This window comes from Cydia amplana, chromosome Z (assembly GCF_948474715.1).
Source record: "Cydia amplana chromosome Z, ilCydAmpl1.1, whole genome shotgun sequence".
Lineage (NCBI taxonomy): Eukaryota > Metazoa > Arthropoda > Insecta > Lepidoptera > Tortricidae > Cydia > Cydia amplana.
Genome location: NC_086096.1, coordinates 31,046,621 through 31,070,394, shown reverse-complemented (window position 1 = coordinate 31,070,394; position 23,774 = coordinate 31,046,621). Strand labels below are relative to the sequence as shown.

At 37.6% G+C, this 23,774-nt stretch overlaps 1 protein-coding gene across 1 annotated transcript in view; it reads right to left on the bottom strand.

Moving 5' to 3' along the window:
• Window positions 1-23,774, bottom strand: part of LOC134661126 (protein sickie) — a 231,065-nt gene that overhangs the window by 85,438 nt on the left and 121,853 nt on the right. The window contains exons 4-6 of the mRNA XM_063517077.1: window positions 7,068-7,174; window positions 4,050-4,149; window positions 2,208-3,956 (exon numbers count right to left, since the gene is read on the bottom strand). Coding sequence (XP_063373147.1) covers window positions 2,208-3,956; window positions 4,050-4,149; window positions 7,068-7,174 — 1,956 coding nt within the window. The remainder of the gene's footprint in view (window positions 1-2,207; window positions 3,957-4,049; window positions 4,150-7,067; window positions 7,175-23,774) is intronic.

Below are 23,774 nucleotides of genomic sequence, written 5' to 3'. Positions count from 1 at the left end.
CTAAGAAGGCACAACGCGTATGGTCCACTACATCGAATAAGATACACTTAGCAACTATCTACCACCAAAAGTCAAAGGATTATTTATCGTAATGTAAAATATTAGCGAGTGTCTTTCCTTCCCGGTTCCGGGCCTTTGTTAAGTACGGTCCAGAGATAGGCGCCAGCTGTGATCAGGGTACGGCGCGCGTACGTCTGGCGTTAGGCGATCGATGCGGCCAACCGATTTACATTTTCCGCGGAGGAAATCGGAAAAGTTTGTCACGTGCGTGTGGGAACGCGGGCGGCGGCAAGTACGGCGCGCCCGCTCGCCGAGAGAGCGCGGCGCCGAGTGCCGCCCGCCCTGCCGCCGCCGGATCCGAAGCCCACCGCACCGGCAACCGGCGACCCACGCTGCTACGACGCTGCTCCCAGCACACTCTCATACCATACCACACGGTTCAAACTAAACTAATTCAACAAATCTAATTGACATTTCCGATCTCGTGTAAATATCAGAATATCCGCAACCGCGACAGAGGATTAAGTACCTAGCTGAACTGATCAACGCCATTGTTGTTCATGCACTTGTTGTTCATCAATTGATGCGTTTACAATAGACAAACAAATTACACAGCACTTGTGAGGCTCAAAATTATATTAAAATATAAATAATTGTTTTTTTTTACAGAAAGCGGGAATAATTATATTAGCAATCCAAATATTCGTGGAACAGCGGAGGGAATAATCCGTCGTAGCAACCAAAGAGCAATTTTATGCTGAGGATCATTAAGGTCCCGAATGGTGCGGTACTGTTGGGGGTGGTTAGTGTCGTGGCTGTCGTAAATAGAGGCGCGCGGGGCAGGGACGACGTGAGACGTAGGAGTATCGATTTTGACTACCCCGCCCTCTCCCCAGTACTGCGACAGTGTGGGTGAGTCCTCGCTCCGTGCAGCCAGCCACGAACGTTGCGCGAGAATACCTCACCTCACCAGACCGACGAATGCTTTGTTCGTTTCGATTTCGATTACTAACAAACTTAGCAAAATGAGCCGAAGCGCTCGGCTATCTCTTAACGTTTAGAATGTTTCATTACGAGTCACGGGTGCGTCCGACCCGCAGCGTAAACGCCGTAAACTGCTTGCTTAGAGGTGTGCGTAATGCGGACCCTCTTCAGATCGATGCTAACCCCCGTCTTAAGATAATGCCAAGTATTTAATTGATATAACTATATGTACATACATGAATTACATGATAATATATATCCACAAAATTTTGGATTTTTATGCCTAAGTTTTTAAAGGATTACGTACAAGCATGATAGTACAAAGTATTAATTAAAGAACACATCATCAGTATTTCAATTAAATACATGTATCGTTATCTAATAACTTTAAACGAGCAATTCTTGTATATTTATTTATATATAATATTTCGGGGATCTCGGAAACGGCTCTAACGATTTCAATGAAATTTGCTATATGGTGGTTTTGGGGGGCGAAAAATCGATCTAGCTAGGTCTTATCTCTGGGAAAACGCTAATTGTTGAGATTTTATACGTTTTCCGAGCAATGCTCGGTCTCCCAGATATTCATACTTTGCTAGAGGAAGATAAGTACAAGATTTCGTAGTTTATCTTGTTGTAAGCCTTTTTTTGTATTTTGTTAAACCAAGTTTTCAATTTCGGGAGCCACTAGTTAAACTGAGAATAGGTCGATACAAATATAAGTAACATTATGTAACGTTTGATAGTGACGAAAGGCGGGCCGACCACTTGTGGAGCGAGACGCTTACCCGACGCTATTGGAAAATGGATTTGCTCACATTCACGTTACATGAATCAGACTCGGCAGGCTTTCGCATAGCCAACGAATTCGCGATGTGCATCAAATAGAAAGTTTATAAACAATTGCAATTAGCGATATAAGGTCAGTTAGCTATATGTTGGGTCACCTGGGAATCGTGAACTTATCTACAATTAATTTGGCATAGATGGATTAATTGTACCTTGGGGTTACGACCGCGGCAAATACTAAATGTAATAAAGTTGATGTCTGTCTAGCTGGCGTCTCCGTAAGTCCGTACCGTAATAAACGCAATCCCGCTGAGACAATGAATAGATGAAGGCCCGTGAAGGCTTTGTGTCAATTTTATCACGGCGGTGTTACAATAAAAGAACTCACGCAATCAGAGCTGTAGCTCTGTCGCATCATTTTTTTTGTGACGTACCTTTCATCTAGTTGTTGGAGTTGTGACGGCTGCTGGTAGTTAACACGTCGTCCGTAGAGTGAAGCTCCTCCTTCAGACATGTATCCGTCCATAATATCGTTATTTCTTCCTCGATCCATGTCGTTAATGTTTATTCTTCTTAAACAGTCACCATCTGATAAATATCCTGATGCAACTTCAATATCACAATAATCAGGATTCGAAAAACCGGGGCCGTAATTAATTCGATCCCGCAATGCTATATTTTCTCGACCAAAATTAGCTTTAACGGTGTTAGCGTGATGCGGATACGTCGGCGTGTTTTTCTGTGACAGACCTGATGTCCTCATAGGAAGGGTAAGGTGACTATTGTAGCCTCTAAGCAGTGGTCTCATAGGCATTACGTTCATCAACGGATTGTCGTCTTCGCCAAGCGAGTTGTCACGACAGTGAGACGGTGTGCTAGACCTGCTTTCTCCCTCCAGCTTTTTACTTATGTCTGACAAAGTAGTATTGTGATCAAACGCTGGTTTGAGACCAGAGTTTTCAAGTAATCGTCTTTGCGCTGCCTGTTTTTCGGATATTTCTGCCTCATTAATAACATCATTGATATACGTTGTATTCATATCAATTCTCTTGTTAGCTGAATGACCATTAGAAGTTGTTTTCGACATTTCAGAGCCGGATTCACTGGAAGGTCGGTATATGACACTACTGTCACTTGAGTTTGAATGCTGTCCAGTAGTACTATGCGTAGAATTTGAATGCAAACTTTCAGACATTTGAGAAGTGGCATTATTAATCACAGGCATTGGAGATACAGCAAGCGTTTGTTTTTGTGAAACGTCTTTACTTAAATTCGATTGTTCTCTACTAAATGGAAGTGCACTTACATTGTTTGTAGAATTTAAACTAGAATTGCTCTGTATTGGACTTAATTGACTATTTGTACCTTTGTGTATAATATGTCGTTCATCCTTTGATATTTTAAACGTTCCCTTTACAGCTGCTGTGGGCTTAGGAATACCAGTTTGATTTTGTAACGATACATTTGGTCCTGTGGGTGGTGAAGGAGGATTGTTAGACAGATTTTTTGTATTTGCACTTTCGGTGTTATTTTCACTTTTTTGTTCACTCAGTTTCATCTGACTTCCTGACAATTTGACCATCTTTGTGTCTATCTTTCCTTTTGAATTCCTTGGATGATCATCGATCTGATTTAATTTAGTATTACTTATTGATTTAGGTGCAGCGAGCTTGGATTCTTTGTCTCTTACAGTAAGCTTCGGGCTATTTCTAGATTTATCAGTATTATTTGATCTAACATTCGATTTACTTAAGTTGGTGGACGAATCCTTAAGATTTTTAGAGCTAATTAACTTAGATTTTACATTTTTACCAGGTTTGTCTTTTGATAAAGTATCGCTTTGTTGTCTTATACTTTTAGGTCCTAACAAATTCGAGGTTTTGATATGCGCGTTAGTAGTATTGGATGATTCATTTAAACTTAAGCTAGAGTCTGATCGTTCACTTTTGGCAGAAGAGAAACCGCTGGAGGAACTGGTTCGCTTAGACACTGCCGTGCTTTTACTGTGTTGTTTTTCATTGTTTGGCTTATCTTTATTGAAAAGTTTCAATTTGTCCAGCATAGACTGCTTTGCGGGTGTCCCATTTTGATTTATCGCTTTTTGGGAATGCGGTTGAGGTTGCGTGAATGCACTAGCCGGGATCTTGCTGCCAGGGGCCAAAAGCGAGGAATTTGGTCGTGATCTGTAAACAAACAAGTAACAATATTGGAAGCGTAGGAAAATGCTGTTCTTTCTAAAATACTTAATAGACTACTGGAGATGATTTATAACTTACCCGGACGACGACGCAGGTGCTCGTGGTATGAAGCTGACAGCCCCCTGTCCCAGAGGGCTAGTAGAGCGACTGGAGCTCGCTGACAAAGCACTTTTGCCACCTGAAGAAATACACCATATTACAGTTTATTGTATTTATAACACATTCACAAGCTCGTTGATCGTCTTTATCGAACTAATACCAAATATTCGATATAAACATATCTTTCAGCGCAAGTTTATCATACTCGCTGTGTAAATATTTTAGGTAAACACTCGCGAGATAAGTCGAGAGATTTCGTTTATCATAATAATGCGGGTGGTCTGCGCTGCGCCCGCGACACACTGAACTGTTTTGGATCAAATGTTTTGTCGTCACTCATCAACCTTGTCTAATGTATCAAGAGCTTTGTAACCCCTGTGTGTGTTTATATTAAAAGGGGAAACTTAAATATACTGGGGGTCTTTTTACTTTGGCTTTCGACTATCGATCGTGGCATACAAAATAATAATTTCGTGACGTCATTTGGTACTTGACAATGATATGCGTGCGCGTGTAACAACCCTAAAGTAGGGACATTATAATGAGCCAATGGCGGCCATAAAAATGGTGTGTTATGGGTTTCTAGTGTTGCTAAGTATGTCACAGGGTAGCGTGACTACTACTTTTAACTACAAAAGGTCACAAAAAATCTTAAATTATTACACAAATACTTTTCGTTTCATTTATTATATTTATGTTTGTGTTTCTTTTTTATTCATTTTCGACATTATCTACTATAACAAATTGAAAACCCAAGATGATTTGGATTCTTCCTATACATAAACGCTCGCGGTGAAGTGGGTGGACTAAAGTCGCCAACATAATAACTCATATCAATCTGCTTATTATACCAGGGGGGCGAAACTGATCCTTTCGGGCATTCTCGGTTCCGTTCGACTCAGCATTGCTCCGAGCAATTATTAGGTAGGTACATTTTTACGCACGTAGAGCAAGGAAAAAAACATTTTAAGCCACTATTCCTAATTTAATTTATCTTTATCTAATATGTATTGCAACTCTGACTTAATTGGTTAATGTGCATAATATTAACATAAATTAAATAAGACCCAACTACAGTATCATGGACAATCATTAATTACAAAGAACTACGATACGATACTTACAATAATAATAATTGAGCACTTGTAAGTTTTCAAAATAACGTGTACTTAATGACCGTTTCAAAATGTTACACCACCACCTCTACTGCCATCCGAATCCAGCTTTTATGAAGCTTTTTGCGGTCATATGAAGGAAAAATGTGCGCGCGCGGCAAGTAATGCACTACAACTGGCGAGCAACAAGCATGCTTCCAAACTATAATCTTCAACATTTACGAGGACAGGCCACTCGACTTTAGCTGCTAACAACCTAACTTAAGGTCCTTGTCGTTTGATAAGGGATGCATCGCACACCCGCCTGATAAAGCTCCGCTCAATTGACTGCTAAGACAATTAACACATGACTACACAATGAGGAGCTTGTTAAGCTGTAATTTATTGCCGGTATATTTAGGTCTGGCTTATCAAAATTCTAGTAGATTATAAGTAATGTACTAAGGGTCTAATAAAATATTGATTGGCCGCCGAATCAACGAACGAAGCGAAAGTTTCCATTTGAAACACTTTAAACATTTAAGTAATTATAATAATTGGTATAATTACATACATATTAATCTATTTTACAAAATTTAAGTACCTACCTCTCCTCGTATTACTATTTCATACAAGCGATTGACATTGCTTTACGAAAGCATTCCTTAATTACCTTACTTGTACCGAGTAAATAGTTAAATACTTAAACGTGTACCTACAACCCATGTATACAACCAAGTTGCTAAGTGTTAAGTATTCTAACTCTCAGCAGACTAGGTAAAGTACATAATATACCTACATAGACGTATATCGACCGGGATATGAACAGTGATTATCTTTTGTATTGTTTTCGAGGTCCCGATATTTCGACGCAGTTACATGCATCTTGTTCACGGGTAGGTAACTGAAGATAGCGGGTAGGTGTCAAAGTTGTGTAGACCGCGCTCGGTCTACCTTCATTCTACTGTAAAGGTAATCACATATCGTCGATATAAGTCTATAGTGAAACTAACCGTGAATCATTCAAAACTGTTACATACATATAGTTAGTAAGGTACCTATTAGAAACTGTGCAATATTCGTTGCCAGAAGGCTATTAGTAATAAATAAGTCCAGCTAGTTTGAACCAGCCCATTCAAGACGTTCTAATCCAACTCGCAATACTCGAGATTAGATTAATTTAGATTTGAATGCAATCCGTTTCTATTCATGTCGTATCTTCAATACGTAGTTCAATATTATTAGGTACTCACTGAATAGCGCGTTCTTCAATCAGCATATCCAGATATTATGTAATAATGTTTTTCATATTTTCAACAGAAATTATGTTTAGGTCCATTATTTTTCTTCATAATTACTCAGCCAGATATTTACTTAGTATCAAAGAAGTAACATATTTGTTCAATTTTGATGGTACCAACCAATTTTGTTTCTCTTCTTTGAACTCTTTCAATACAATGTCCTTTCGAAAATATGGATTCCCAATTTGGAAGGCACATTCCAATATTATGAAACGATATAAGTATTGTCTATAAAAAAGCGCTGGTGGCCTAGCGGTAAGAGCGTGCGATTTGCAATCCGGAGGTCGCGGGTTCGAACCCCGGTTCGTACCAATGAGTTTTTGGGAACTTATGTACGAAATATCATTTGATATTTACCAGTCGCTTTTCGGTGAAGGAAAACATCGTGAGGAAACCGGACTAATCCCAATACGGGTCTAGTTTACCCTCTGGGTTGGAAGGTCAGATGGCAGTCGCTTTCGTAAAAACTAGTGCCCACGCCAATAACTGGGATTAGTTGCCAAGCGGACCCCAGGCTCCCATGAGCCGTGGCAAAATGCCGGGACAACGCGAGGAAAATGATGATAAGTTTTGTCTATAAAAATATGGTGCTACTCTCGTACCTGTGTGGACGGGCGTGGCAGGCAGCGGTCTCTTGTCGGGCGGGGCTCGCCGCACCGCCGCCGCCGACGCAGGCAGCGGGATGGAGGTCTGCAGCACAGACACCTGTCTGTAACAAACAAGTGAAATTATTTTAATACTTGGTAGACTAAGACGAAATTATAGGTAAGTAGTCATTAATTGAGATGCGCCCACTCTCTTTTTATCCCACTACTTTATTCAAAGGGAACTGCTATTATTTTACCAGTAGGTATATAATTATACCTATGTTGGTAAAGTTCACCAGGCAGGATATGAAAACATGAACGTTCCTATTTGATGTTAACCCTCCAAATCATTATTTCTGGTTAGTGAAATTATGGTGAAATTCATTAATATAGATGGTCAAGCAAATCTTGTCAGTAGAAAAAGGCGCGAAATTAAAATTTTCTATGGGACGATATCCCTTTGCGCCTACATTTTTCAATTTTGCCGCCTTTTTCTACTGACAAGATCTGCTTGATCAGCTATAATTAATAATTTCAGTCATGATAGCAAAAGTTCCGCTACTTCCCACTAGATGGCGTTGACTCGAGGGCATACGCGCGCTGTCTTCCTTACTGTTAGTATTTTTATCCATTTGCGTATAAGGCGACTACGTAATACGTATATAGTCATACTTAGCATTGAGGTATATACAAGAGACGACATCTCGAACAAAATGTTTCCGCACCTCAGAGAAGTGCATGCACTTCTTTGCTTTTAGTACGTCACCGACCACTTACGAGATGCCACACATGTACAGAATTAAAAAAATAATCTTTAATAGAAAAAAACCGACTTCTCTAACTACTAGCCTGGACCCACTTAACGGCGCTTATACTTTATTTGGTAATATGTATACATTTTATGGTAATCATAGTGGTTTGTTTAGTTTAGGTATCATAATAGTGGTTTTCCGGATCAAGGTCCGGGTCCGTGTCCGGATCCGGGTCCGAGTCCAAGTACGGGTCCGAGTCCGAGTACGGGTCCGAGTCCGGAGTCCGGGGCCCAGTCCAAGTCAAAATCGAAATTCAGAATCACAAAACGTGTACTATGCGTCGTGGAAGAGTTCTGTTCTGATCATCATCAGCAGTTCCGCTTCATCAAATGCCACAGTTTGTAATGTAAATGCTTGATTTTCTGATGAAAATATATAAAATTCTATACGTATGCCTTTAAGATTTGAGGAGTTCCCTCGATTCCTCATGGATCCCATGTTCAGGACTTGAGATTGACATAAATGTGCCTAAAAACCTAACTTGCTTAACAAACATAACGAAAAGGACAAATCGCCAAATGCGAGCTATGCGTCGTTGAAGAGTTCCGTTATGATCATCATCAGCAGTTCCACTGCATCAAATGCGACAGTTTTTAATGAAAATGCTTAATTTTTTGATGAAAATACAAAAATCTCTATATGCATGCCTTTAAGATTTGAGGAGTTCCCTCGATTCCTCATGGATCCCATCATCAGAACTCGAGCTTGACAAAAATGTGGCTTAAAAACTTAACTTGCTTAACAAACATAACGAAGAGGACAAATCGTCAAACGTGTACTATGCGTCGTTGAAGAGTTCCGTTCTGATCATCATCAGCAGTTCCACTTCATCAAATGTCACTTTTTTAAATGTATATGCTTGATTTGTTGATAAAAACACAAAAATCACTATATGTATGCCTTTAAGATTTGAGGAGTTCCCTCGATTACTCATGGATCCCATCATCAGAACTGGGTTTTGACAAAAACGGGACCAATCTGTATGCATATACATACAATCAAAAAAAAATTTCAAAATCGGTCCAGTAATGACGGAGATATGGAGTAACAAACATAAAAAAAAAAAAAAAAAAAAACATACAACCGAATTGATAACCTCCTCCTTTTAGATTTGGAAGTCGGTTAAAAAATTAAAAAATGCCTTCGTGCGTGTTAAAAAGTTACAACAATAGCACAAGAAAATATAATAAAAGGGATGGAATAACATTTCACCGGTAAGCAATGGAATAACTGTTGATTTACTATTATTTAGTTTTCAAAGTAAATGCTTGGTCGTAGAAAAAGTATTGTATGCAACGTTGTTTAACTGAGTCAAAAAATACACGTGGCGTCTTTATTAACAGTTTTCGGCTTCGCATGCATGCATGCACTTCTCTGAGGTGCGGAAACATTTTGTTCGAGATGTCGTCTCTTGAATATTAGGTACCTCAATGATACGTAGTGCACATTTATGACAGAATTGGGCTCTTTAATTTAAAGAATCATCTATAACTTATAATTTATTAACGATTTATTTAACCTTACTCACAAAACGATTTAATCTGTTTTGGTAAAAAAAGGATTAAATTATAAAGTAGAGTAAATCAATAAATATGGTTTTAAGCTATTTTGTATCAAGCATCAATTCCTTTAAACATCAGCTAGATTCAACTGTTAGACGCATCGTATTTCCTTTTCTATTTCTAATTTAATCACTTAACCCCGACTCACTCCGGCACGTCTGCCACTTATTGCTAACTCATTGGCAAGTTTAAACGTAAGTACAAAATTAGTCAAGAGCTTAGAGCTTATTTACAGAAATAAAATAGGTACATTATTTCCCTTAGTGAGAATTTCTCCGCGTTATCGTAAAAGCTATCACGAGCAAGAATAATGTTGTAAGAACACTATAATTACACTGTACAGTCAGCAGCAATAGTTGCTATTTAAGGGGATAAGGGGGCGAGGTGTTCAAAATGATCTTGACGCGACTTTTGGCGTTATTCATAAACGGCTGCTAACTTAATCAGTTGATGATCGTCGCTTGTCCCTATCTGTCGTTATGCCATAGAGAGGGACAAACGACGATCATCAGCCGATTAACTTAGCAGACGTTTATGAATAACACCGTATGATAGTAGGTATTTAAATATGATCATAGAGAAATATTTCTCTAAGGGGCTGTCCATAAATTACGTCATCTATTTTTGACGATTTCTGATTTATGAATAGCCCCTAAGGTATGATGAAGGTATGTACAGATGTAGTGCATAATTGTTTTCCATCGTATTTTCTCGGAAACGTTCTTATTTGTCATGCTAGTTCAGTCAATGTCAGTACTTTTTGGTCCGAGAGACCGAGACTGACTAAAATAGCAAGACACGTTCGTGAAAGTACGATGGAAAATAATTATGCACTACATCTGTATGAACACATTTCTGTAATGTTGGTAATCAGACGTTTATTATGATTTCTACCTTCTGTCATTCTATAAAAAGTGACTGCGGTTTACTTTGGCACGACTCAATATTATTTTGGTTCATTGAAATAAGGTAGGCAAACGAGCAAACGAATCGTACGATGGTAAGCAATTATATACTTACCGTCGCCCATGGTAACCCGCAACACCAGAGATGTTGTAAGTGCGTTGCCGGCATTTAGGGTGGAAGTATGGTAGATACTACTGAACTTCATTGACGTACTTATGAATAAAGTAGTGGTAACATGACTATGTCACGTACACAGCCAATATCATTCATAACATTCAGTGGTGACACTAATACTTAACTGTAATGATAGGTACATAATCGGCGCTATCGATTTCCCGTAGCTCGTTAGACATAGATATATGTATAGATAGGTATACTGTTATTACAATTACACAATCTGGGTTACATAATCCAACTACTAAATATAACAATGGCGGTAGCAATACTTAAATATTAAAATAAATATGAAAGACTCGGTTATTATTTAACTGCTAAAAGGCATAATTAATGTTAGGTATCCCTGATGGGAACAATAACTGTTATAAAATATTATAAGAGTTGAACCGAACACGTGATGACAAAAATTACTAGGTACAGTTGGCCAAGAAACTGGTTTACCAGTTATGACAAAAGTTTCTGCGAGATCTAACGACCGCTAAAGTTGACTTTTCTAACGGAGTTTAGGGGAAATCAACCTTGTTGTCTCATGACGTTCAAACGAACCTCAACCGTAGGGTGGTAGAACACATTTTTGGCCGACTGTACTTCGATTTATTGCTCGTGTGCCTTAATATGACAAGCCTATCTTAACTCTTATCATTGCCGCCTAAGAAATTCACTAAAGTTTTATTACTTAAGTAGATGAGCTTTTATAACTAAAAAGGGCAAAAGTAATGTTAAAACGGTTCTATGTCAGCACATAGGCTGGTAAAAAATGACATAATATATTCTTTGATAACATTTGATGATGTTATGAGCGGTTGTTCAGGATTTTCCTATTAATAAATTAGTAGGTAAGGCAATAAGGGCGAGCCCTCACAGCCCAGTGCGCGGCGCTCGCTCGCGCGGACGCGAGCCTTCATGTGTAGCTAAGTCTTGGAGACCGTATTATAGGGTATGTTAGACTAAGATCGGGTCGAGTCAGGATCGATACTTGAATGATTTATTTTATGAAATAAAACTATTATAAAACGGATTATATCTCGTACGTATATTGAATTTATACTACATCCCGACGTTTCGAACCCTTTACAGCGTTCGTGGTCAACGGGTGATGGGTTACATCAATAATCTCGGTGGCTCCACTTCTTAAATCTATCCTTGGATCCTAAGGACCAATCCTGCCAAAGGAAATCTCTTGTTCACGCAACGCCTTATTTCAAGACCTACACTCTCGACTAATGTGGATAAAATGCAACTTTCTTATCAGTTTCTGAACAATCAAGAGAGCCTTTACCTAGTGAAAACATAGAAGGTAGAATCCTATAGAAGTGGTCTGCGCACTCTGCGCGTGCCTCCGTGAGGGACAAAACATACCTACGCAATGCGACGCTATGATTGGTCGAATTTATTTGTTATGGAGGGCAACAAATAGAGTCTGTGCGGAAAGAGAAGAGTCGTGGGATTTCAGGGCGCTCCAGTGCTATTTTATGGTTTTTGCTATGCTGACAACACTGGTCACGTGATTATAGTACGACACTAGAGGTCATGATACTTGAATCCCTTTTGTTCCGGTTTTTTGCCACGGCTTTCTAAACGGAGCCTTGTGGTTGTGTCGGCTCGTCAACTCAATCCTCTAATTTAGCGCAGGCACTAGTTTTCGTTTTAAAACACAATCTAGAATAAAATAAAGATTTAAGTGGGGCTCCCATACAACAAACGTGATTTTTGACCGAAGTTAAGCAACGTCGGGCGGGGTCAGTACTTGGATGAGTGACCGCTTTTTTGCTTGTTTTGCTATTTTTTGTTGATGGTGCGGAACCCTCCGTGCGCGAGTCCGACTCGCACTTGGCCGGTTTTCATTCATTTATTTCTACGATGCCGTGCAGTGCAAATACCTTGACTATATCAAATCGGACGCGCGCTAATATGCAAGCAAATACTATTAACCGTTATAAGTTTGTTGTAACTTGTTAGTGACCCAACAAAGCTCGAGCTCCATTTCACCGTAACATTATTAATTTGAGCTAATGCAGTCCGGAGTGCATGGTAACACAATACACGTGAAGCTAACAACATCGAGTTGTGCCTCGAGTACACTAAAGGTGACAGTCCATTTCCAACCGCAGCTGCACTACTGTGCAGCTGCGGTCAGAAATGGAATGTTATCCTTAGAGTTACCACGAGTCACTGACAGTGTCAACACTAACGCCTGTAACTTTCCTTTTATGTATCTCGCTCGTACTGACATATTAGAATAGAAATATCTGGGAGCGCGAGTTTTGCTCGGAAAACATAAAAACTCAAAATTGCGCGTTTTCCCAGAGATAAGACTAGCTGGATCGATTTTTCGCCTCGAAAACCCCCATATATATATATATATATATATGTAGCTAGCAAATTTCATCGAAATCGTTAGAGCCATTTTCGAGATCCTAGCGTAGGTATATGTCAGTGTTGACACTCGTGGTACGGGTATAGGTCGGTCGGTAGCCGCATGCGGTCGGTATATCGTACGTCGGTCGGTCATACTCTTGTATGACTGGCCTAACTAGTGTAATTGCCACATTAGAGAGTTTGTTTTCGTGGTCAGGCAAAATGTGTATGGTGGGCTAAAAGCGCCGTGATCATTCGACTTTGCGAAAATGTAGTTTAAAGATCTCTCATTTTCATACCGGGTATTGCACATCCGTCGACTTTCAATAACTATGTCCCATAGCCGCCAAGTGACACGTAAACCTAATAATAATTAATATACATCAGTGCATTGTTTGACAATTCTGAGTGAATTCCACTGTGATGTGACAAATTAAGGTATGTTGTTTTCAAACGAGGCAAAAAATAAAAAGTTACTCTGGAAGGTACCTTCCAAATTGTGCTCATATGTGTCAGCCAAAAGCCCGTATCGAGGATGACGGGAGGTTCCAGAGCCGTCAGTTCCTGCGGAAATGGATGCTGTCGAGCAGGCTGTGATGGCGGCACATGCTACTCGAGTAACGATTTCGGAGCTCCATTAAAAATTCAATCTATGTGTGCTATTTCGATGCCTAAAGCTTGTTGATTTTGCAGTCCTGTTATGGAACAATTAAACCGGATACCTAATTTCGCGTATTATGAAATTCAAATACGTCCCGACACTCCCGACGCTTCACATTTCGAACCGTTTACAGCGTTCGTGTTCAACTGGTGGACTGACTGACTGGCTGGTTTCTTGTCCTGTGTCTGTCAATATAAATTATAAAAGTATTTTAGTCTTAAATGTATTCAACTTGTGTGAACGGTAAAATAAATAAGATAACCCACTCATTTAAGACCCTGTAAAGAGTTACCCTGTAAAGAGTTACCCTGTAAAGAGAGGCACAGAGGTGCCTTGTGGCAAACATCGTAACATGTCTAGAAAGAATTACGCTGGAATCAATGAATCTTAAACATTTTTCAAAGATCTGAAAACACCTCTTCATCCCCCTTCACATTGTTAACGCACACAACCCTGCGATATCTCGCACCAGATCAAAGCTTACTGGTACATTTCGCTTTTACGATATTGATGGAATGTTTCTCGCCGTAAAACTCTACGGAGCGTGACTTAAATCAACTTCGTCTTTATTTTTAGAATGTTCGATCGTCGGCATTGCTCTCACCTTTATAACTTGGACAAAACATTCTTAAGACTCAACTTTTACGCGGCGCTCTTAGCCATCACGCACTAAAAATAATAAAATAATTGATTAAAAGATTAAATGGTCGAATAGCTTAGGTATTCATCTATATACGTACAGTTATTGTATTTTACGGCTAAATAAGCTATCCGAGATAGCATTGTACTATTTCCTCGTCCAAAAACGTATGTTGGTACTTATCTCTACTCTTTATTGTCTACCTATGTAATCCAGTGAATGTAAATGCAGTAGTAGAAAATATGTAAGTACCTACTTAAATAATTCATTATTGATTATGGTTATCGGGAATTAATACGCGCCCGCGAATTAAAACTTTCGCACTCGCATCCTCCGCATCGCCGATGTAGTGAAGTCAATATAAAGTTAAAGTTACATTAATTGCACAGTCAAATGTTTCTACACGGGTGAATTATATATCATATTGAATACCCGGCTGCGAATTAACAACTTGATATCTGTTCCCGTTATTGAGAAAAACCATTTTTTTTATTTTATATTTTATACTACCTAAACAGTAATTTCACACTAGAGATTTTTTGAAGAATGGGCTATGAAGCTTACACGACTACACGGTCAGAATTTCTCCCGACAATAATATTAATTATAGATTTAATGAAAAAAAAAACAATAACTTTGTAAGTTTTTCATGACCGAGAATATCCCACACTGAGAGAAAAGTTTACTATTGTGGTTAATAGTATTTGTTTCGATCATGTTTAATTTATCTGCCTGAGGAACTGCTATATTCGCATAATAGCAGCATGATATTGGAAACAAACAGCAAATAATGTTCTACACAATTAATGGACACTTCTAGTTTTTTGGCAGTAACTGTACAAGTTATTGAAGAATAACATACTTATTTTTCTCGCAATAATTAAATCAATTTCCAGCATAAAAAGTCAATGAAGTATGCTGTATTTCCAGGCTTCCACAGAGGCCAAGTCAAACTTTGTTTAAGATGTCAAAAAGATATCATTTTGTTATCATTCGCCCAACCGTCTCGCTCGCACCAATACATATTTCATCTAGTACGAGTGAAATGCACGCGCGAATGATATAAAATGACATCTTTTATAACAAAGTTCGAATTAGCATCAAGGTATATTAGGAAAATATACCTTATGACTTATGGCATTGCGTTAAGGTTTAATAATTCAATGCATAAAGTGTCTGTGTTTATGTGAAAAATGATAGGTGTCAATTTTTATATCTATTCACAAAACGTTTAGAATACAGGATGCATAGTCAGATATAAATAGACCCTTGAAGTCTTACAACTATCTATGATACTGGATCTCAAGCTTATTTGGTTAGTAAGTACCGTCCACCAAGTTATACTTCGAATAGCCATCCGGACAAATTCCAAAGCTAATTTCGAATTTTAAAATTTGACAATTCACGAGAAGAGTAACGTAACGTCAAAGGATATGTTTGTCCCTTTTCAACGATCCTGTCATCCGATGCTTGAGTAGAGTGAAACTAAAAGAAGCAAATGTCAGCAATTCGTAACGCTTAGTTTTTGTAGCGTTAGCGCATCGCGACATGAGAACTAGTATGAGCCTGGCCCTTGATTACGTATAATTGCAAGGAAACTTGGGATCAAGTTATCTTAGTCAATTCAGAGCAGTTGGAAATCAACTCCTTGTGAAATTTTTGAACGTTTTCAAATAATTTGTTGGATTAAGTAGTAAAAGTTTTACAGTATGTTATATATTTGTGATCTACTCACAAGGCCCTTTCATTTGGTACCCCACATGGTATGTTTAAAAGAAAAATGGTAAAAACTTTGCGTCATAGCAACTACCCTCACCACTTTCGTGCTTGTCATCTCATATATTTGTGTTCAGGATATTATACTGAATGCACTGATACCAAATATACTCATATCCGAGACGACATGAGCGTAAATTTTTCTAGAAGACTTTTCGAGAAAAGGCCAGGCTACAATATCTTTACAGGTTGATTGATACCGAGTGTATTAACACCATGTTCACCCATATCCAAGACGATATGAACGAAAAGTAACCTAAAGCCACCCTACCAACATTTTCGTAACAATGAGAGATTATTTCTTGGAAATAATGTTGTAATATAAACTCCTTGTAGAGCACCTACCTGCGAAGAGATCGTGCTGTCAAAGTTGTTAATGATTTAATATAATATTGTTAATTAACTAAAGTTTTATTAATGCATCATTTCATCTTATACACCGCGGGATTTAATAACCCGAAAGATTTAAACCACGTATTTTTGACGACAGTACGAGTAAATAATGTTATATCAACATGGGTCCAGTTATATATTTTAATTAAACTACTATTTCAGTACAAATTAAATCATATTAATTTACCGCTTCTTTGTGAACAAACCTTTATTCAGAGAGTGAGCGAGTTTAATTAAACTTTATTAATTACTACAACAGTAGGTACAGTGCAGTTATTATTGTTGAAACTTTGCGATAAAATCTTTTCCTTTGAGTGAGGTAACCAAAGCCATTAACCATGATTATATCCGAAAGAAATCATGCCTCTTATTGTTTTAACTCATACTACAGCTGGAAAGGGATGATTACTTTGTTAAAATCAATGAATGACTTTTTGTTAAAATATCGATCATGCTTATCAGTACGTATTTTAAATTCTCGATGTGTTGATTTATACTGAGTAAAGTAAAAAAAAACAACTATGTTAAACAATTACGCTTTTTTATTAATTTAATAAATTAGGTTTTCGAAGTGTGTACCACCGTTTTCAGCACAAAGATTTAATTTTAAACGGATTTCATTATTTAGGTTTACAAAAGTGTTCTTTATTTCTTCGAAAGCCGTTCGAATTTTTATTAATAATTCTTCTCCAGAGTTCACTGGTGTTGAGTATTCCTTCCTTATCTTTCAGAGTTCCCCATAGAAAAAAAAACAATGGCGTTAAGTCGGGTGACCGGGCGGGCGGGCCAGGTTAGGACGTTGCTTCCACGGCCAATCCACCTCTCAGGGTATTGTTCGTCTAGCCAATTTACGAATTTATAGGCTGAAGTGGGTCCGTCGTGCCGGAAGCACATAGTTCTTCGGGTTTCCAAATCCGTACACAAAGTGAATATCCGCTAAATGAATTTTATTTATTAGAGTCAATCAAATTTAAAGATGTTATCTTGCGCATATCTTGCGTGACATGAAATATGTCATTTTATTGACATCAATTTCGTCATTTTCGTCAAACTATCAGCCAGTTATCGTGAAGGTAAATAGTTTGTACTCTCGTGATTGAGAACAGAACAAAATTTCGGTAGTGAAACCTTTTTGTAGGATAGATACCAAACTTAATTAAGTGAAACTGGCTAATAACCATGTAGTTAGTGCGTCTGCGTGTAAAATTAGTTGGTGGCTACGTCACGCACACAGACCTGTCATTGTCGCGCTCGGCCACGCATAAGATTGTGTTAGAATTGAGATTTTTTAACTTGTGATTTGTTTTAAATAATTTATATCTCTTAAATTAAGGGTTTTTGGACTATGTGTTATATAACTTTATATACTCTAATTAGGCTCTAAAATCGTTGGTTTAAATCTTTCGGGTTATTAAATCCCGCGGTGTATATAACCCTATTACCCTTTGAATGACCTTTTTCACGTTTTCTACAGCAATGCAGTCGACTGCAGCAATTTTGAAGCGCGACATTGCTACCGACTGCATTACTGTGGTAAATGTCAAAATCGAAGTTCCTGTCTGGATTTTGGCGTCCATTAAAAATAAATAATCAAAGGAGGTCATCGATCAAATGGCCCGGAGGACAAGCCATCGTTAACTGGTAGAGAATGCCTTATGGCATTAAGTCCGCCTCTTGTACTATAAGGTTTTTCTTTTGTGCAATAAAGATTAACCACTTTATTCATAAACTTTACGGGCCTGATTTAGTTCAATTATGTTTATCCCTTACTTACAAATACATAATTAAAGTGACAGATAAGGACAAACGATTATTACTATTATTAGCTAATTGAGGTTTGTAGCGCGTTTATGAATAAGGGGTTAAAGAAATAAAATAAATACAGATGATGACAGTAATTATATACGCATTTTATTACGGAAAAAGATTTAATATTGGGTGTAAATGAAACGGGAATTGGAAATATAAAATAAAATGATATTATATTATTCATTTCCGTAAGTCAAACCATCATCTTTATTAGCATTGACATAACGCTCAACTTCGCACAAACCGTATGGTTTTTCACTAAGGAGTGATATATTCTCTTTACGCTAAACTTTATGGTGGGTAGACAAGTCTGTATACTTGTTTGGAACTAACTGCCACAGTCTGTCATAGCCATGTCATAGCCTCATAGCTGACATATGTGACATATAGAAGATACCGCAATGTATGCATGCATTGCGCGTTTTATAGGAGCTTGGCCTGAGGTGTGTTAAGTAAGCGCGCAACGCATACCGATGAAACTGGGTAAGATAGTCATGGGAGAATTAACGGTCGACCGGATCGCGAACTCTCGGCTGTTGAAGCGGAACGATCGTCTGCCGCGAACATTGAAGTGAGACGGAGATATGGAAGTCGATAAAACGTTCTCTACAGTGAATCAGTACCCACTATTTAGGGTAATTTAAATAGCTTGGATGATTTAATAATGGTTTTATTCCATACAATATTACATATACGTGGGAGATTTTTTGTTGTTACACTAACATGAGAAAGAGATTTGAGAAAGTGAAAAACAAACCCACTGTCCATTTTCTCGAAGCAACGAAAACATTTTCAAAACAAAAATGGTTAATAGTAATTAAATGGATTAATTTACGTGAGAGATTTTTTTGTAGGATATAGTAAATATATAGAGCTTAATTAACATGTAATTGTTATGTACACATAGTTGTTATTTTTATATAAAAAAATATTTTTAATAAAGAAAATTATTGGGAGCTGGTTTTGGTGTCAAGCTGGGAGAAAATATAAATACATAATGAGTATATGTTTGAGAACTGCATATTAAAAAATCTCGAGTGTCGGATTCATGTTTTGATATATTTTTTCTATTTTAATAATAGTTTGGATTTATTAAAACCATGTGACATATTTTGTGGAGATTTTTTTTTAAATATAGTATTTGCAACATAGGTTATCACATCTCAAAAAATCTCTAGTGTGAGAATTCATGTAGAGCTCTCATACATTATGAACTGTGCTGACCCGACTAATGGTCTGACAATTGCCTTTAACACAGGCTCGCCTCGATCTTAGCGTCCGTTATGGAAAAATAAATTCACATGTGTATGTGAAGTCCCCAACAATCGTGAGGACTCCAGCCCAAGAACTCTCGCTCATGATAGGAGGCCTGTGCCCTACACTGGGACGTGTACCTGTAGGCTAAAATAATTATACCTACAACTATATATTAGGTCTATGGCAAAATAAAACAAGGGCCCTCCTGTACATACCTTCGAACCTCGGGTGACGTTGGTAAACTTCTGGATTTCCGACTCTTGGCATTGTGACGTGGGTGCCCCGGACCCGAGCTGGTGTTTCCCATAGCTGATCACTTATTGTCTACTTCCACGGCACATTGTAGTTGCATTTACACATATTACATATTACACTCGACTTTCACAACACTTTGGTTTTTAATTTTTTTTCGTTATCACCGTCTTTCTTTATATTAATAACTTAATAAATGGCCATTTGTAGTCTTTAATTTTAGCTGTAATAAGATTTATGAAATGTCAACGATTGAACAACATAAATTGGAGGCATAATGTATGCTTCGAGGTATGTAGTGGTAAACTTAAAAGAACATTTTTGAAGTGAAAACTTCTTTAGCGGCGCTGGGCACTTTTTAAGGTGGGGAAAAAATTATAAACTCGAGACAGCGTAAGGCGATCACGTGACCGTAAGCCCCGTAAGGTGGCCACTCATAATTCAAATGGCTTTTAATCAATAAAGAAAAACCCAATGTTATTTGACATTTATGTTGCGGACTCCTTTTCAAGACTCTTTACCTATGTTCAAATAATTTGACGTTGTCATGGCAGTATGTAAATAAACATGTCAATGAAAAAGTGTGATCTTATTTGAGAATGATAATAATATACAGGATGCCATTTGAGTCGTGATCAGTAATATATTTAACTAACTCCATAAACAACGAGCAATTTAATGCCCCTACTCTTACTAAAATCAGACAAGATTTATTTATTTTTTAACTCTAGGTCCATGGGGTCCCAGCGCGCATAAGTTTTTCGCAGAAATCGCAAAGCGTCTGGTTGACGTAACTGGTGACCGAAGAGCTGGCGGCTACCTCGCACAACGTATCAGTATTGCGATACAGCGAGGAAATGTCGCCAGCATCCTTGGTACAATGCCTCAAGGGCCTATTTTAGATTTAAGCTAGTTAGGGTTCCGTAGCCAAATGGCAAAAAACGGAACCCTTATAGATTCGTCATGTCTGTCTGTCTGTCTGTCTGTCTGTCTGTCCGTCTGTCCGTCTGTCCGTCTGTCTGTCCGTCCGTATGTCACAGCCACTTTTCTCCGAAACTATAAGAACTATACTGTTGAAACTTGGTAAGTAGATGTATTCTGTGAACCGCATTAAGATTTTCACACAAAAATAGAAAAAAAACAATAAATTTTTGGGGTTCCCCATACTTCGAACTGAAACTCAAAAATTTTTTTTTCATCAAACCCATACGTGTGGGGTATCTATGGATAGGTCTTCAAAAATGATATTGAGGTTCCTAATATAATTTTTTTCTAAACTAAATAGTTTGCGCGAGAGACACTTCCAAAGTGGTAAAATGTGTGTCCCCCCCCCCCCTGTAACTTCTAAAATAAGAGAATGATAAAACTAAAAAAAATATATGATGTACATTACCCTGTAAACTTCCACCGAAAATTGGTTTGAACGAGATCTAGTAAGTCGTTTTTTTTTATACGTCATAAATCGCCTAAATACGGAACCCTTCATGGGCGAGTCCGACTCGCACTTGGCCGCTTTTTTTTAATTTCTTTTAGTAATACACTGTATATATCTTGTTTGTAAATAAATGATAAAAAAACATAGACATAGATAATTTATTTTTTTGTTTATTTTTTTGTCATTTATTTTACTTTTACAAGTGGCAATGTGGCATTTAAACAGCTTTATAAGATATTTCAAATGAAAAACTTTAAGTAAATTTTATTTCTAACTGGGACAAATGACAAAATTGATGTCAATGACAGTTCCGATTCAAAGAGGCGATTCAATTTACTAATTTAAATATCTTAATAAGCCGTTGTAATATCCTAAATCCACTTATAAAAGTAAAATAAATGACAAAAATAAACAAAACATAAAAAAAATCTTGTCTGATTTTAGTAAGAGTAGGGGCATTAAATTGCTCGTTGTTTATGGAGTTAGAAAAACATATTACTGATCACGACTCAAATGGCACCCTGTATAATAAATAAATAGAATACCTCCGCTAAACGTATGTATCGTGTTACCGGGCGTCGGTAACATATAGTGAGATGAGTTTTCACTTCTATCGGCACTCCTGGAGTGCAACCGTTATTGCTTGTTTTAAACTAAGCTTTGGTCACTTAATTTTTAGGGTAGGTTTAGTGGTAAACTTTGTGTGCTTAAGGTTTTGTTTTTGTAATTACCTACATAATATGTTGTGCAGTGATTATGTGTATTACTCACAAAATATTTTATTTGACCTGTTTTTTAGTTACCTGGGACATGCCTGGGAACAATGCTCACAGTTATGCCTAAAGTTAATACGTAGGTTCCTAAAGTACCTATAATTATCTACTTTTAGCTGTATTGTTTCCTATTTCAATGTACCCCAAACCCCAACTCTTTCTTTATAAATTGACGACCGCAGCAAACAAACAGTTGGGCGCTTGCTGTGCTTTTAGTTATTTAATGATTCGGTATTTGGTTAGGTACGAGTAGTATCCATAAATTCTGTTCTGACTTAGGTACCTATATATTGCGTCGGTGTAGGCACGTACGTACTACAGTCGGAACAGAATTTGGCACACCGGCTATTCACCTTTTGACATTGTATTCAAATTGAATCCTTGTTGATATGCTATTAAGGTAGCTTAAAAATTAATCATGTTGAGTAACTTACGAGCTCGAAATCACGACCGGCCAAAATGCCAACGGTCGCCGAAGCTTCGGACATTGCAAACATTCCTTAGGCGAGTCTCATTATACCACGGTCACCACGGTATCGTCATTGGGTTGTATTACTTGTATTAAACCACATTTTCAAAGAATTTCAAAGGTTCAAATATTTGACGACAACATATACTTAAATAAACAGAAGTAATAAAGAGCATAAGTAGGCACGAGTATGTCAATGAGGGCATTTCCGTCATACTTTTTTATAAGTTCACTTTGGCTGGTCATAACTACGATGATATTTAATTTTTAATAAACCTGATGACTGTAATAGAGTAAGCATTTATTTAGTTATATAAAGGTACTCATATTAAATTGCTAGTACTGCTGGTTATTTAAATATGATTTTTTTTTAAAGACATGTCAGTTGATGGATTTTGCATAGGATTTGGGGTATTTCCGTCAACCAACGATTCTTCTTGGATCGTGACGTATTACAAACATATACGTCAAGTGAACAAATACCACTATACTTTTAATCGAAACTAAACCTTAGCGAACTCAATTTAAAGTTCATTTTAGATTTAATTGCCAAAAATATTTTTTGGGACAATTCCGTCCTATTTTTAAATTCAGAGGTAATGAACATTTTTAAAAACTTTAAAAATAATATCTACTTTTTAATTTTAAATAATACAGCACAGATATAGGTTGATCTACGAAAGCTACGACGAATTTATATGATAAATTTTACAATTCAGTAAGAATATCGCATCACCTCTCATGAATATGAGTTACACTTAAGTTAGTCAAATCAAACAAGGTTGGCAATATATGAAATAGGGAAATTCCGGCACATGACGATTTTTCCCTTTTAGTAATTGACGGATTTGTCCACTCGCTAATTTTGTAAACACAAATTTTAACCACCCATAGTTTCTCACCAATTGATTATAACGTAAAATGGATAAAGATACCGATAAAATATGCATATCCAACAATATAATAAACATACTCATTAAGACCTAACTTACATCGTCTCATCCCAACTTCACAAAACAGAGCAGCATACTCAGTTCGATATCGAGTTCGGAGCGCACCTGAACTTTTAATAGCGTTTTTTTTCCATTTACTGGCGACTAAGCGCTATCTGTTTTTGACTACTGGTATTAAATATGATCTCTGCTTTATCGATCGAGTCAGCAAGTGCATACTGTTGTTAGAATAGCCACAAATGTTGTTGGACGGATTTGCCCCGCTGACGGATTTGGCCACCCTGACCCTATACTTATTTAAGTAATAAATGAAATAAATTGTCACCGTTAACTTTGATCAATCCAGTAATGGATGGATAGAAAAAACCGGCCAAGTGCGGAGTCGGACTCGCCCACGGAGGGTTCCGCACCATCAACAAAAAATAGAGCAAAAAAAGGGAACCGCCTTCAAAAAACCAACCCACTGAAAAGTACAAAATAATTTTCATA